At 36.1% G+C, this 14,631-nt stretch overlaps 1 protein-coding gene across 1 annotated transcript in view; it reads right to left on the minus strand.

Moving 5' to 3' along the window:
- hig (locomotion-related protein hikaru genki) overlaps nucleotides 1–14,631 on the minus strand; it is a 484,097-nt gene that overhangs the window by 124,945 nt on the left and 344,521 nt on the right. The window contains exon 4 of the mRNA XM_081765381.1: nucleotides 1,756–1,915. Coding sequence (XP_081621507.1) covers nucleotides 1,756–1,915 — 160 coding nt within the window. The remainder of the gene's footprint in view (nucleotides 1–1,755; nucleotides 1,916–14,631) is intronic.

Genomic DNA, 14,631 nt, shown 5'->3' on the forward strand with positions numbered 1-14,631 from the left:
AAAATCGGAAGGCGACTAGTTGGACCCAAGACGGACGAGAATGGAGAATGGCGGAAAATGTATAGTGAGGAACTGCATAAATTATTAGGAACATCTAGGCGTAGATGGGAGGACAAATTTAAGATGGATCTCACAGAAATAAGAATACAAACTAGAAACTGGATCCAGTTGGCTGACAGATGTCAATGGAGAACTTTCTCGAATGTGTTTCACGGGTTCCAAAGTCATGGAGTTAGTTAATCTTTGAATTACATGCCTGTCAATAATGTTATGGTGAACCCATGGGCGTCGTTAGGGGATCAGGGTGGACGCGTCCCCCCAGATTTTAGTCAAGTGTATTTAAAGAAACTAGACTACTTTGTATATATAACTTTTGTCGGAAAGAGGATTTTGATTTTGATTCATCCGACCCCCGCACATTGAAAAAAGCTACGACGCCAGTGGTGAACCCAATAAGCCGAGACCTCATCTTTGACAAGAATGACAATAAAGAAATCAACTGACTTGAAAACTTGGTAAATTATAATTTAGCACTTACGAGTTTAAGAGACCTCGACACAGTGTCATTCTCGCTGTTTTCAAGTACACTTTTGCCAACACAACAAGAGATTCCAATTCCGAATCTCGTCTACTGCTGATGAAATGAGCAATGAGAATAGGATGATGTCATTACGTGAACCAACTACAGTTTATATAGTTTTGGAACTGACCCTTATTAAAGTCGCACCGCTCTATGAATTATGTTTATCATATTTTATGAACGGTTTGAGCTATCAAATTGCTGTAAACGGCATTATGATTATTTTGTCTGTTGAAAACCATGTAACTCCTTAGAAACGATACTTATCTTAACACCGAAATAAAATTTGTATAAACGATTAAATTTTCAATTTCTTATAATTTTGTTCCTATCTGTCCGAAATGCATCATATCATGGTCATAATATCCGACACCCATTTATTTTAGATATGTATCATCTCGTTCATCTCAGTTGCTTTATTATGGTTTTTTGTAGAGCCCTCCGAAATTTGGATATTTGTGATACTGTAGCATTCTTAATTTGCAACCCTGAGTAAAAGACGTTATATTTTAATATTTCGTTTAACATGTAGATTTGAAATATGTAATAACCTGACGCAATGCCATTTTAAAAATGAAACCTTCTGTTGAGATGGCAACACTATTACCCTGGTAATATTGTCGAGTATCTCAAACTTTTTTCCCCTTCTGATGTTTGCTTGGTAGAAAATTTAAGCGATTTCTGTCAATTAGTTTAGGAGGTACAAGAAGAGGTCTCTTTAAGCTGTTCACCCTCTCTTTATATATATATATTCAAAAAGCTTCATGAACCAGAGATGTAAAATGAAAATGCTTGTGGCGCTATTAAATCGAAGCCTTTAATCCATAATCCATTTCTGCTTCCTCTAAAGATTTCATTATCTGATGAATTATGCAATTAATAATTTATTGTGCTCGTTGTATCCTCCCTGTATTTTAATACACGCCTGACAAACAACATTAGGCCTATCTAACGAGCAATGAAGCTTGTAAACTCGAATTAGGCTGTTGGAAACTTTTTTGTTTCGTGAGCAGAAATGAACAAAAAGAGTGTAGAAGAAAGAACAACTACATTCTTTGTTCTCGGCGGAAAGAATGTAGTTGTTTCCGATCGTGCGACTGCCGTTGCTATAATAAGATTAGCTGAACAGAGATTTCGTGATAAGTATGCGAGAGGAAGAAAGCGAAGATGTTTACCAGTGAAGTTGGTGAGAAGCGTGGTCGGAATACACGCTGGTGTTCTTGAGCTCCACACTCCATTGTTGCACTGCAGAGATGACTCGCCTAGAAGCTTGTAAATACCCAATTGCCGACACCTCACCGATATCACGGCGTCGTGAGGGAACTCCACACTATCCTGAAACAACAGAAAAGGAAAATAAATGTATTTTACATATCTTATTATTGTATATTATCTTTTCATATACAGTGTGTTTCAAAACAACACGACACGTTTGGGAGAGGATTCCTGACGTCAAGATATAAGGCAAAAAATATAGACCAACATAGGTGCAGACATTTGTTATTTCGAAGTTATAGCCTGCCAAAAACATGAAAAAATAAACTTTACAGGTCCATAGCTCCAAATGAAAAAATGAACTTTAAAGATCCATAGCGCCAATACTATTGGACCTACCGTAGTTGTGTCAGGAGCCCTACTGACAATCCGCTGGTGGGCCAAGAGCGGTAAAACAGCGGGCCTCGGGCCAGTATCGACAATGGCCCGCCAACGACTTTACACTTTTTCCGCCGGCGGTCCGCTTAGCAGTAACGTGTCTGCTGCCGCCAAAATGTCGCACGCGGGTTTGTCAGCGATATGTGGTTTTTACGAACACAAATCCGTACGCAGACAGACGGATGAATAAATGCCTGGGTCCCAAGGGCCAGGTTTCGGAGGAACCAAATTAAAATACCGCTAAATATTACCGTTTTTCTGTAATCAAACTGAAAAAATAATCGAATAATTCCTTTCTAGGAACAGTAATGTGCATGAAACAGTTATCACAAGTTGGCTAACTGCTTTCGTTAATATGAATTCCACAAATTTCTGCTTAACGAAAGCAATTAGCCAACTCGTGATATCTGTATCTCATACACACTACTGTTCATACATAGCAATTTTTCGATTTCTTTTTCAGTTTGATTACAGAAAAATGATAAAATTAGCCGTAGTTTAATTTGGTTTATGAGGCCCTTAACACACAACAAGACATGTGTTACGCTAACTATAGTCATTGGGAAGAAACCAGTGAAGGGACACAATATAACATTTACTTTATTCGTCGTTTTCCCCGCCAGGGGCCACTTACACATCATGTTCTTGTCATTTTCGCTTAACCAGCAACTTGGTACAGTTGCCAGATTATTGTTCACTTGGAAAAGCACTAGGGTATAATGTATGCACATTTTCATCACTCACAAAACGTCTCTCCCACTTGTACGTGTACACTCTGTTTGTAAACGTTTGAAGTAGTCCACCCACACTGCATCACCATGTAACAAATGAAGAACGCGAACCGAACATACAGCAGAGCGATCGGACGACGATTTCTCCAATCAGGCTCTTTAGCGGCAAAGCTATTATAGTTGCTGGTGGGCCGCCACGCGAAATAGCTGCAAAACTGCATCGCGGGTACTTTAGCGGAACAGCAGCTACCGTCGCTGGCGGACCGCTAGCGGGAAAGAGCTACAAAACTGCATAAGTGGGCAACGCCCACATTCCGCCTTGACACCCGCCTATGTTGGCGTCCTGCCCGCTGAAGCAGGAGGCAGTCTGCCAACGATGTTGGCAAATTGTCAATGGGGACCTCACTTAGGAACTAGTATGTGCCTATCCAAATTTCCAGTGTTCTGAATCCTGCTGTACTTAGAATTTTTATAATGGTAGTTGGTGAGTACTTCAAATTATATGACCGTAGCAAAACTCCCTCTATAAAAATTATTGTGTGAGTACCACAGGATTCTGAAACATGCATTTTTGGATAGCCTACACATTAGTTCCTAAGTGAAGTCTTGACCGACTACGATAGGTCCCGTAGTATTGGAGCTATGGACATTTAAAATTAATTTTTTAATGTTTTCAGCAGCCTATAACTCCGAAAGGAAGCATTTGCGCACCCAGGTTGGTCTATACTTTTTGTCTTATCTTGGAGTCAGGAATAATCTTCCAAAGGTTGTTGACCTCGTTTTGAAACACCCTGTATAGGCCTAGACACTATTTTAGTTAATAAAACAGAAAGGATGGTAAAGGATGTTGCTTTAATGGTGTTCAACCTAAAACCAATGCCAATCAATGGTTTGTAACAACTGTAGAGGGTGTGTAAGAGGGAGGAAAATACAGGGGAATTGGCTATATTTTTTAAAAATATTATTAGCCGTTAGTAGAAGTAAGTGGGGGATTTAGTTTGAGATGATTCATTATTGGGATTGGACGGCTGTCTTTTGGGGTAAAGGCATGGATATATAGTAACGAATTTAGCGAAATGATGTTTTAGAAAAGAGAGATTGGGTTTGGAAGGAAATTAGGCGTGTGATAGGAATATTTTTATTATGACGTTTGGGTGTAGAGCTGTTATTTTTTTGAAGATTTCTGTATTTAAAGATTTGGCTCTTTCCTTTCTCAAGAGACTTTGCCGTTTGTTGGTTTTGAACCGTTATAGAAATTTCTGTGGCTTATAATTTTGTTTACTGGCCAATTGCAACTTTAATTGCCATTTTAACTCCAGAGGTGGAAGTTTTTGGTTTTATTTAACGTTTTGTCCAGGCCTCGCTGATTATTACAAGTGAGCTAAGTAGCGAGTCCCAGACACCACGGGAGATGTGGTATGGGATTGTGGGAGGAGTTAGGTAAAGCTTTTTGAAGAAATATTGTAAAATACAAGAAAAACAATTATATAAATTACATTATAAGGTGCTGAATTAGCAAAATAAAGAATAGTTGGTTGCTGTTTTTTTTAGAGTAATAGTTTATAATTTGCTCTTTTTTTGCGCCGCAATAAAAACACGTAATAATAATGCAAAAGTTTTTATTTTTTTCCAAAAAACATTAAATTTTACAAAACATAAATAGCACGGATACAAATAGACGCACCACATTATTGTTTGCTGAAAAACTATGTTATATATAAAATTAATTAATTAATTATAGTATGATTACAAATAGTTTTTAATGTGGGCGCGAGCATCAATACACAGATCCCTTTACACAAGAGAACAAAAAGTTACGTGTGATTGGAAAAAGTTAAAGTGATTGGATCAGAATCTGTAAACGTTCAAGTAGATTGAACACTCGCACTTGGTCGAAATTCCACGTCTTAAAGGGAAGCCTCCATAGCAGCGGCTCATTTTAGATTTTGCTTGGTGAGGGTGGGGGTGGGGGCATGGCATCGTAATTTCAATCTTAGCCAGAAGGGACAAGATTCTCCGTCATCAGAGTTTTACATTTAAAAAAAAAATACTATATTAGTATAGATTCGATTAAAAAGATTTAATTTTAGCAATTTAAAAAACTGAGAACGCAAGTTTATTCTATATTTTAAGGACCCTTACAAATTTAGTTGATCCCGGGATCCTACCGCGGAAATTTTTGGAAATATATAGACTGGAAAGGCAATTTTAGGTTTTATTTTTACAACGTAATTGAAAATTCCTGGGAGTCCATACCCCGCGGACCCTTCCATTGGCTACGCCACTGTTTTCCGAAACTAACGTAAACTAAAAGTATACTAATAATATGAGGTGGAAGTTTATGAAGATTCTTTAGGGGCGGGCTAACTTTACATTTGGTGGGAACCTTCATTTCTCGAATAAAATCGTTATTTTTGCAAAAGTAACGAAAAATAACCATAAGAATTCGAAGTTTATGAGAATTTAATATGGGCGGGCTAATTCACAGTTGGCGGGAAACTATTTCTACAATAAAATCGATAGTTTTGCGAAACTAACGATAGTTTTAGCAAAACTAACGTAAACTAACGATAAACTGACAATGTGATAGAAAAAAGTTTTGAAATTCATTTGCGGGTGGGAAACCGCGAAGTTGGCCTGCCCATTTATTTCTCGAATAAAATCGTTATTTTGCGTAATTAACTATAGTTTTAGTAAAATTAACGTAAACTAACGATGTAAGATGGAAATTTATGATAATTCTTTATGGGCGGGCTAACTTTACATTTGGCGGGAACCTTTATTTCTCGAATAAAATCGTTATTTTTGCAAAACAAACGTTTTAGCAAAACTAATGTAAACTAACGATATGAGTTGGAATTTTATGAGAATTCAATATGGGCGGACTAATTCACAGTTGGCGGAAAACTTTATTTCTAGAATAAAATCGTCATTTTTGCGGAACTAACGTAAACTAACGATAAGCTAACAATGAAAAAAAAAGAATTATTGAAATTTATTTGCGGGTGGGGAATCGTGAAGTTGGCCTGCCCATTTATTTCTCAAATAAAATCGTTATTTTGCGTAATTAACGATAGTTTTAGTAAAATTAACGTAAACTAACGATGTAAGATGGAACTTTATGATAATTCTTTATGGGCGGGCTAAGTTTATATTTGGCGGGAAACTTTTTTTGCTCGAATAAAATCGTTATGTTTGCAAAACAAACGTTAATTTTAGCAAAACTAACGTAAACTAACGATAAACTAACAATATTAGTTGGAAGTTTGAGAGTTCAATATGGGCGGGCTAATTCACAGTTGGCGGGAAACTATTTCTAGAATAAAACCGTTATTTTTGCGAAACTAACGATAGTTTTAGCAAAACTAACATAAACTAACGATAAACTAACGATGTGATAGAAAAAAGTTTTGAAATTCATTTGCGGGTGCGGAACCGTGAAATTGGCCTGCTCATTTTTTCTCGAACAAAATCGTTTTTTTAGCTTAATTAACGATAATTTTAGTAAAACTAACGTAAACTAAAGATAAACTAACAATGTGAGATGGAAATTTATGATAATTCTTTATGAGCGAGCTAACTTTACATTTGGCGAGAACTTTTTTTTCGAATAAAATCGTTATTTTTGCAAAAGAAACGTTAATTTTAGCAAAACTAACGTAAACTAACGATAAACTAACGATATGAGTTGGAATTTTATGAGAATTCAATATGGGCGGGCTAATTCACAGTTGGCGGGAAACTTTATTTCTAGAATAAAATCGTTATTTTTGCGAAAGTAACGATAGTTTTAGTAAAACTAACATAAACTAACGATGTGATATGAAAAACTTTTGAAATAAGTTTGTGGGTGGGGAACCGTGAAGTTGGCCTGCCCATTTATTTTTTGAATAAAAATTTTATTTTTTCGAAACTAACGATAATTTTATCAAAACTAACTTAAACCAACAATGTAGATAAGAAAAAGAAAAATTCGTTAGGTGGGCGGGACAACTTCACAGACGTAAAGGAGACGGTGATGATAAGTGAAGTAAATAGTGCAATGAATAAAGCGGGAGGAAACAGGAGAACCCACGAAAACCCCCACACACGCTGTTTGCCCTCTACAAAAGTTCACTTGGCGTGATTTGGGAGCGAACGAAGGATCCCATGCACCAGAGGTGAACGCTCTACCACTGAGCCACCGCGGCCACTTTTCCTCTTGAAGTATAACAATTCATTTGATAAAGTATCTATCATAAGTTAGAATATTAATATATAGAGCTTGTTAATATAGAGAGCTGTATGCTTGGTGTGGCGTACCCTAAAACATTTAGTATAGTAATATGGTATTTATTGTATCTGTATGTAATTAAAATCTTCAGAGATTGGATATAATCTGTTGCCATAAAACCTGCATGTATTAACCTACTCATCTTTGATGCTAATATTTTTTGAGTTTTATTTGTTATAATTAAGGTTATTTTCTTCCTTTATGAACAGCTCTTTTACTTCATTTTTATTCGTTTATCATTAACTATCCATATATACACACATCTCTATTTATTTTATGGTTGGCCCTGTAAATCATATGGTGAGATAAACGCAATAATATAATATAGGCTGTAACGAGTTAAGAAGACTTGTGCATATTACTATAGACGACAAGCTTTCTGCAGCTGTGGTATCGTATTACCATAACACTGAATAAAGTGATGTAGGCTAGCTATAGTACCCAGAAGGAAGTATTCCAGTATTTTGATAATCATATTGGAATTTAGCTTGTTGTTTATATTAATAAATTATACCATGGTTCCATGGGATTCAGCTTGTGAGCATTCTGAGGGCCCAACACTTAGCAATTCGTTTGTTGAAATCTAGTCTATTTCATAATTACAAATACCTACAATACGTTATTGGGGAACACCGTAGTTAAGTGGTAAGAGCGTTTGACACATGTCCATGTGGTCCCAGGTTTGATACCCGGCCGATGCTTCCCAATTTTCCGCGTCCACCCAGCGCCATGAACCAAACTGGGACGTCACGTGACGGCCACTAGAAAGCTCTTGATGCGTCTGTTAGGGATAGGGCTGATTATATGCTCGCCGCTAGGCTGGACGTAGTTCAGTCCGTCGCTACCAGATGGTGCTGGAGCAGGCTTAGGTTCACAAATTGGGCCGTTACGCTAAGTGGTTTGGTTTGGTTGGTTTGCAATACGTTATTACTAAATATTACCTGAGCTTACCCTTTTCTCTAATATGAATGAAATTGTGATTTACTTCTATATAACCAATTATAAACGTTAGGCCTATTCTTAATATGTAAAAGAAAGGAGGCTGGATGTACATACAAGAGTGAGGAATTAGAGAATGAAGAGAACAAGCAAAGTTGATTTAGATTTCTAAGAAGATCCAAGAAATAAGAGTGCAATGATATGATCATCTAATATAAAGAACAAACGACTATGTGATCAGAATAGTATGGGCAATGGAAGTGGATGGGAAGAGAGGTAGAAGTAGGCCAAGAAGGAAATTTGTGGACATGGTTAAGAATGACTTCAGGGCAAATACGTTTAACAGATGAAGGATTCTGGAAGAGGGCTGTATATGGAGAAAGACTCATTAGAAATGTCAACTCCACGAAAATCAGAAAGTATGGAGGGAAAGAAGACAGACAGACTTATGTGTCAACTTGTATACTGATGCTATGGTACATTTAAAGAGAATATTTGAGACGAAAAACTGAATCGTAAGACGATCAGTTATGTAACACAGGAATAAAATAGAAAAAGAGGCAGTAATAGATATAAGGATTGGAACTTGTAACTTACAACATTAACGTCTTGCTTCTACTACGTATGAAAATATAAATGAAGTTCGGTCAATATCCAGTGACGATGCTAACTTTAATTTCCGGAAAGGGGACAAGTGTAGAGGCAGGGAAATTTTGAGGAGCAGCTAGTTTTGGTATACCGAACATAATAGTTTTATATTGCTTGGTCTACCTTACAGCACTACATCAGCTAGTTTTTGCATACCGAAAATAATAGTTTTATATTACTTGAGCTATCTTACAGCACATAAGCTAGTTTTTGTATACCGAACATAATAGTTTTACATTACTTGAGCTATCTTACAGCACAACCTATCTGGGGAGGGGGACAGGCGATAACACCAAGGGGCACCCGCCGCCTTGTTCCCCTCTAGCGTCGTCACTGTCAATATCCTTTGTTGGTTTGATCAGTGTACAGTTTAATAACGTATTATTGAATTTGTTCACATAAATCCTGATTGAATTGGTTATACACAGGATAGTATGCTAATATAAATAAACAATAAAACTAGAAAAACTTATAAAAAGTTTTAATTGTAAAGAACAGTTAGAATTATTTAACACTAGTTGAATTACCGAATGCCTAATGATTCATTGTGAAAGTAAGTGTTTTTTTTTGTTTTTTTTTTGTGAGATTTCCAGTTTGATGATTGTTGATTTTTTTCAGCGAAAATTTTATTTTTGTTTTCTCGCTTTGGCAACATAAAAAAAATCCAGAAAATATTGACAAAGAGAAAGAGAGAGTGGCAAGAGAATTGAATTAGAAAGAAAGATAAAAAGGAACAAAAAAAAATTAGAAAAGAACTGGAAGGACACTTGCGGAGGAATTAGCTGCAAACGATCGGTATGGATGGAGCGAGGGGTTGACGTAAAAAGGGTTTGAATACGGTTGGAGGCTGTTGCTAATGATTGCTCCATTTGCAAAAGAAGAAAACGCCGACCAGAAAACTGCCAGAGAAATAAACATTTCTCGTAAATTTAAATTGTAGCCAGTTGGAGCTTTCAAGATAATTAAATTTGTTTGCAGTGCAGCTAATACACAGTAGTAGGAAGAAGGTTCTGGCATTTGTACTTACGAAGGACAATTTATACATAGACCAGATCTCTTCTTGCAACAGGAAAGAAACTAATTTTTTTTATTGTTATTTATTTTCTGAAAAAGAGAGAAAAAGAACTTTGTCGTCTCTGGTTCAGTCGTCAAATTTGTAACCTCATATTTTGCTCATTACGGACATCTATCTCACTCTTTCAGCGTATCGAAGTACTGTACAATAAAATGATATTGGAACCCAACATTTATTTTACATTAGCATCACGCCGAAGTATAACTGAGCTTTCTTTTTACGTAATCAAAGTATCTAGAACGAGACAGGAACTTCGTTCACATTTAATATCTTAAATGTTACATAACCAAATAATAATTTCGACGATGAAGTTCTACAGCATAATTAACTTTTTATGGTTAGACACTACAATTTTTATTCAAGAAATTTTAAATTCAAAATTAACCCCTTGCGTACCAGTGATATTCATGGGATGTAATGAAAAATTACCCCTTATTAAGGGTCGTATTAATCCTGGAGATTATCGGACTTTTTAATGGATGCTAAGCAAGAGTTAGTTCTACTATTTCTCCTTAGGTGACAGCACCTTACTGACAGAAAAGAAAAAAAAAATTGTCTCGTAGATGGCATTCTTAAGGGAGCATTCAATTAAAAACACACGTGTTTGTTTTGACGATAAACATTTAGGAACTTCGAGATCTATTTCGAGATAGGAAAAGGAAAAAATGTCTTTGATCTCCGGTCAGTGTTGCTAAACTGAAGCAGCATAAAATTCCTTCAAAACATCAGAATTTCCTCTTTTTCAGTCCAAATGTTCCACAATGCAATTAAGGTACTGGAATTATATACAGGTACCTTAAGACATTTTAGGTCTGTGTAAGAAAACGGATTCAGGTATTAGACTCAAAATTAGCTTATAATATTCCTTGAACCTTTCTCTATCTAATGAAGGATTTAATTATTATAAACACTGACACATTGGAGAAGGACTCCTGCAAAGTGCCCATATTTGGAACAGGGTCATCTAATATAAACATAATTTACATAAGCAAAAATAAGATTCAGAAAGTGAGAAATTATTGTAATAAGAGAAACAATGACATGAAAGTCATCAAACAGTGTCAGAAGCAGAATACGTGTTTTAAACATGAGTTACAACATTATGGGTATAACTAGTTACTAACATTGTAAAAGCAAAACATTTATTTTCATTAAACATTAATTTTTAGTCGAAATTTCTAAGATAAAAATAATAAACCACAATAACAGTCATGGGCAGAAATAACCCTTAATCTAATCGTTTCTCTACAAACTCCGTGGCAGACATGAAGAAGCCTGTATTCTACGGTATGAGCATTGGGGAACTAAAGCGAGCACTGTGAAGCACAGCGCCATGTCAGCTGCTCATATTAATTCATATTGCGTAATTAAAAAAATGGCTCCTACAACAACACCTAGCAAAATCCCGTGAAATATGGCATTTCCATTTTAATCTACAAAGAAGTTTATACAATTTAAGATAGCTTGCTATGTAAAATCTCTTTAATTAGTAAATTTATAGATTTAAATGAACTTATCAAATATTAGAAGGACTTCACAGCCGCTCTTCAACACAACACAATACAGGCTCCTGCTCTCGTCACAATGTTCCCAGTTCAGAGTCAACTTAATTCTCCTTCAGTATTGAATATCATGAAAATTTCTCCATTGCTTAAACTATTTCAAAACATCCACTGTGGAATACTGAAAGGTGACTATATTGGTTACAGTGCCCATATATGGTTCCAGTACCGTACCTTAATTATATTTATAAGTAATATGAATGCTCTCCTCACGCGTGCACAATAACTATGCCCTATATAACGGTTTGGACATTCTTTTAACAGTAAATGAAAACTGGTATTACAGCACGCACATAGGAAAATCACACCTGCAACGCAAGAGATTAACCCTTAGCACATCACCATCATTTGCAACTCATCTTGCATATATCTTGTAAGAAATCATGCCACTTCGCAGATGTCACTGTTAAATATTTACGAACAGAAGCATCTCGAGAAAACAAAATTACACACTAGTGAAAAGTAAAGTGTTATCGTTTGAAACAAAAGGAATAAAGGTTGTCTAATGTATTAGTGGTTGCGTGCAACTAGTACAATATCTTCGTTTAGTTTCAAGTAAAAAAAACTTTACTGGCATGACTTCCTTCACGAGCCGTCTCTGTTTACAAGTAAGATGTGTATCACTGTTAGGATGTGTGTCAGTATTAAGAGTATATGTGTCACTGTTAGGATAAATCATACAACAATGGATACAATCAGACGCCGTTCCCAAGCGTAAGGGAGGACGCCGTTCCCAAGCTTCTATAAAATATTTATGGCGTCCTTTCACTTTCTAAAAAAATACAATGGGCAAAGATAGACACGGAGGACGACGTGACATCATCCGTCCCCCTTTGCTTTTCCAATCCACTTTTACCCCTGGATACGGTAATTCTTAACATCAGCAACGTACGCATGAAATTATTTCGTGGGGAATCCAAATTCAATATTGTATTAAAATTTGTAGAATTACACCCCACTAAATTTTCAGAAAGCCGGAATTTCGGAGTGGAGTGGGGTCCGAACTCCCCAGAATCCAATTCTTGTATACGTCTTTGCTGAACAATATACTATACGAGTACTTCTCATGTACATAAATAAATAAATAAACTATTCGACAAGAATAAGAACTGAGCTCCTTCGTGGCTAAGCGGTTAGCATACGCGCCTTTGGCGCGGGAGACCCGCGTTCGATTCCCGGCGGGAGCTCATGTGGTTCGGATTCCACGTTAATCAGTAGGTCCACGTCTCATATAGCCTCGCTGCTGAACGGGACGTAAAACTCAAAATCAATCAATCAATCAAGAATAAGAACTAACAACTACATCAGATTAGCAACGAACGACATAATTTAAGCCCCATAAAACTTCATTTTTTAAAAAAAACTAATCATCAGAATTTACTCTGAAGCATGTCACTTTGAACAAATTGATGTGACCTATAGATTTATATATATAATCTTTGCACAATGTTATAGTTAAACAAAAATTAGAATTTTAGCGTTACTCATAATTTTAGGCTAGACATAAGGTCATTACGAGGTCATATGCGTCCCGGGGAAAATGCGCACTTCGTGAGAAAACGGACGGCATGCCAAAAGCTGCCATGTTGAACTGTTGTTCTTAACAGACAGGAGGACATTCATACTGTTGCTACGTATTGCTGCACGAAAAGAACAATTTCGCTCACAACTATAGATATGCTGTTGATAATTTATTGTATGAATGTGTGTGTGTGTGGCATCAAAAAAGTGCCTCATGTAATATTGAGTGTTTGTGTATTGTGTTTTCCGAGAAAAAGAAAAGCAAAGAGGATTGCGACTCTGGTAGCCGTCGTGAAAGCAATTCATGACTTACACAGCAAGTAGGTAATTTTCAGAACAGCGTGCTTGTCTTGGTGCAGGCCGACATCAGAACAATAAGATTAGTATATTTTCCTATAGAACTGCAAGACGACTACATTTGTAAGCAGTACAGGAGGTGGAATTAATCTTTAAGAATCCACTAATGTCTTTTTTGGTAGATTTCGAAAGAAATACTACCTATTACAGTCGTTGCCATGGTACAATTTCCGGAAAATTTCTATGTAACTTCTTGTTTCGTGATACTTAGACCTATCTACATCTCAAAACGGGTGGTATAATGTGAGTGGCATTTAAATCAAATCCCGGACACTACGGAAAGAAAACGTCATAAGTGCTACTGTTCTTATATCTGATCACTATATGACTGTGCTATGTTAGGTAAAAACTTCTGCTTCAAAGAAAGAAGAAAGAAGAAAAAGAAAAACAAAAAGAAAAATTGGAAAGTCACAAACACGCAAAAATATTGCAGGACAGGGAAATTCATAATCAGCAATTCGTAACAAAAGCACTTATTGTAGTATCCATAATGGATACTTTTAGACAGAAGAAAACGCACAAAAATGGATACAGTGTATTGTAAAATGTGGCGAGTTTTGCTTAAAGGTCACTCATCTTCATGTCGCAACACTTTCCAGCTGTGGTTGAATATAAGAATTCCCACACATTTTCTTTGCACGTTTACTAGTTTCAATTGTCAGTTGTCGTATGAGGTTGGACCTGACCCAGTGCTACTCATTTATCATGAGATTTGGAACACTGACACCATCTGATGCACAAGAAGCTCAATACTTTTTAGACTACGTGATACTTCGACTATTTCTTTGACTAATAACGCCACCTCACCATATTCTACCTATTATATAAAATACCTCCCTCTATGAGTAATACTAATTTCTAATAGTTAACAATCACCGCTCCGCTACGATCTCTGCCTAGCTACTTCCTATCTCTTTATTATATTTCACAATGGAAATTGATGATGATGAATATGAATGTTTATAAAATTCACAAGTATTTATTCCATTTGAATCACAATATAATTTAGTAACTTAGGAATGAAAACAGCATTATACGCTATAAATGATATAAGTTTATTTCCACTTACCGTTAGTAAAGGTTGCAATACCGCCAACCCACTTGGAGTATACTACCATTAGCCGCTTTACTACTACTTAGTGATGTGAGATGGAAAATTTTCCGCTATATTTTTCCGGAAAATTTTCCGTTCTAAAATATATCAGTAATCTAGTAACAATTCCTCAACAATCATAAAATTGGTTGAATTCATGTATAGAAATGTTAAAAAGTGAAACATCGTTTAAAGAATC

Source organism: Thermobia domestica, chromosome 7, assembly GCF_964235325.1.
Source record: "Thermobia domestica chromosome 7, izTheDome1.hap1.1, whole genome shotgun sequence".
NCBI classification, from domain to species: domain Eukaryota; kingdom Metazoa; phylum Arthropoda; class Insecta; order Zygentoma; family Lepismatidae; genus Thermobia; species Thermobia domestica.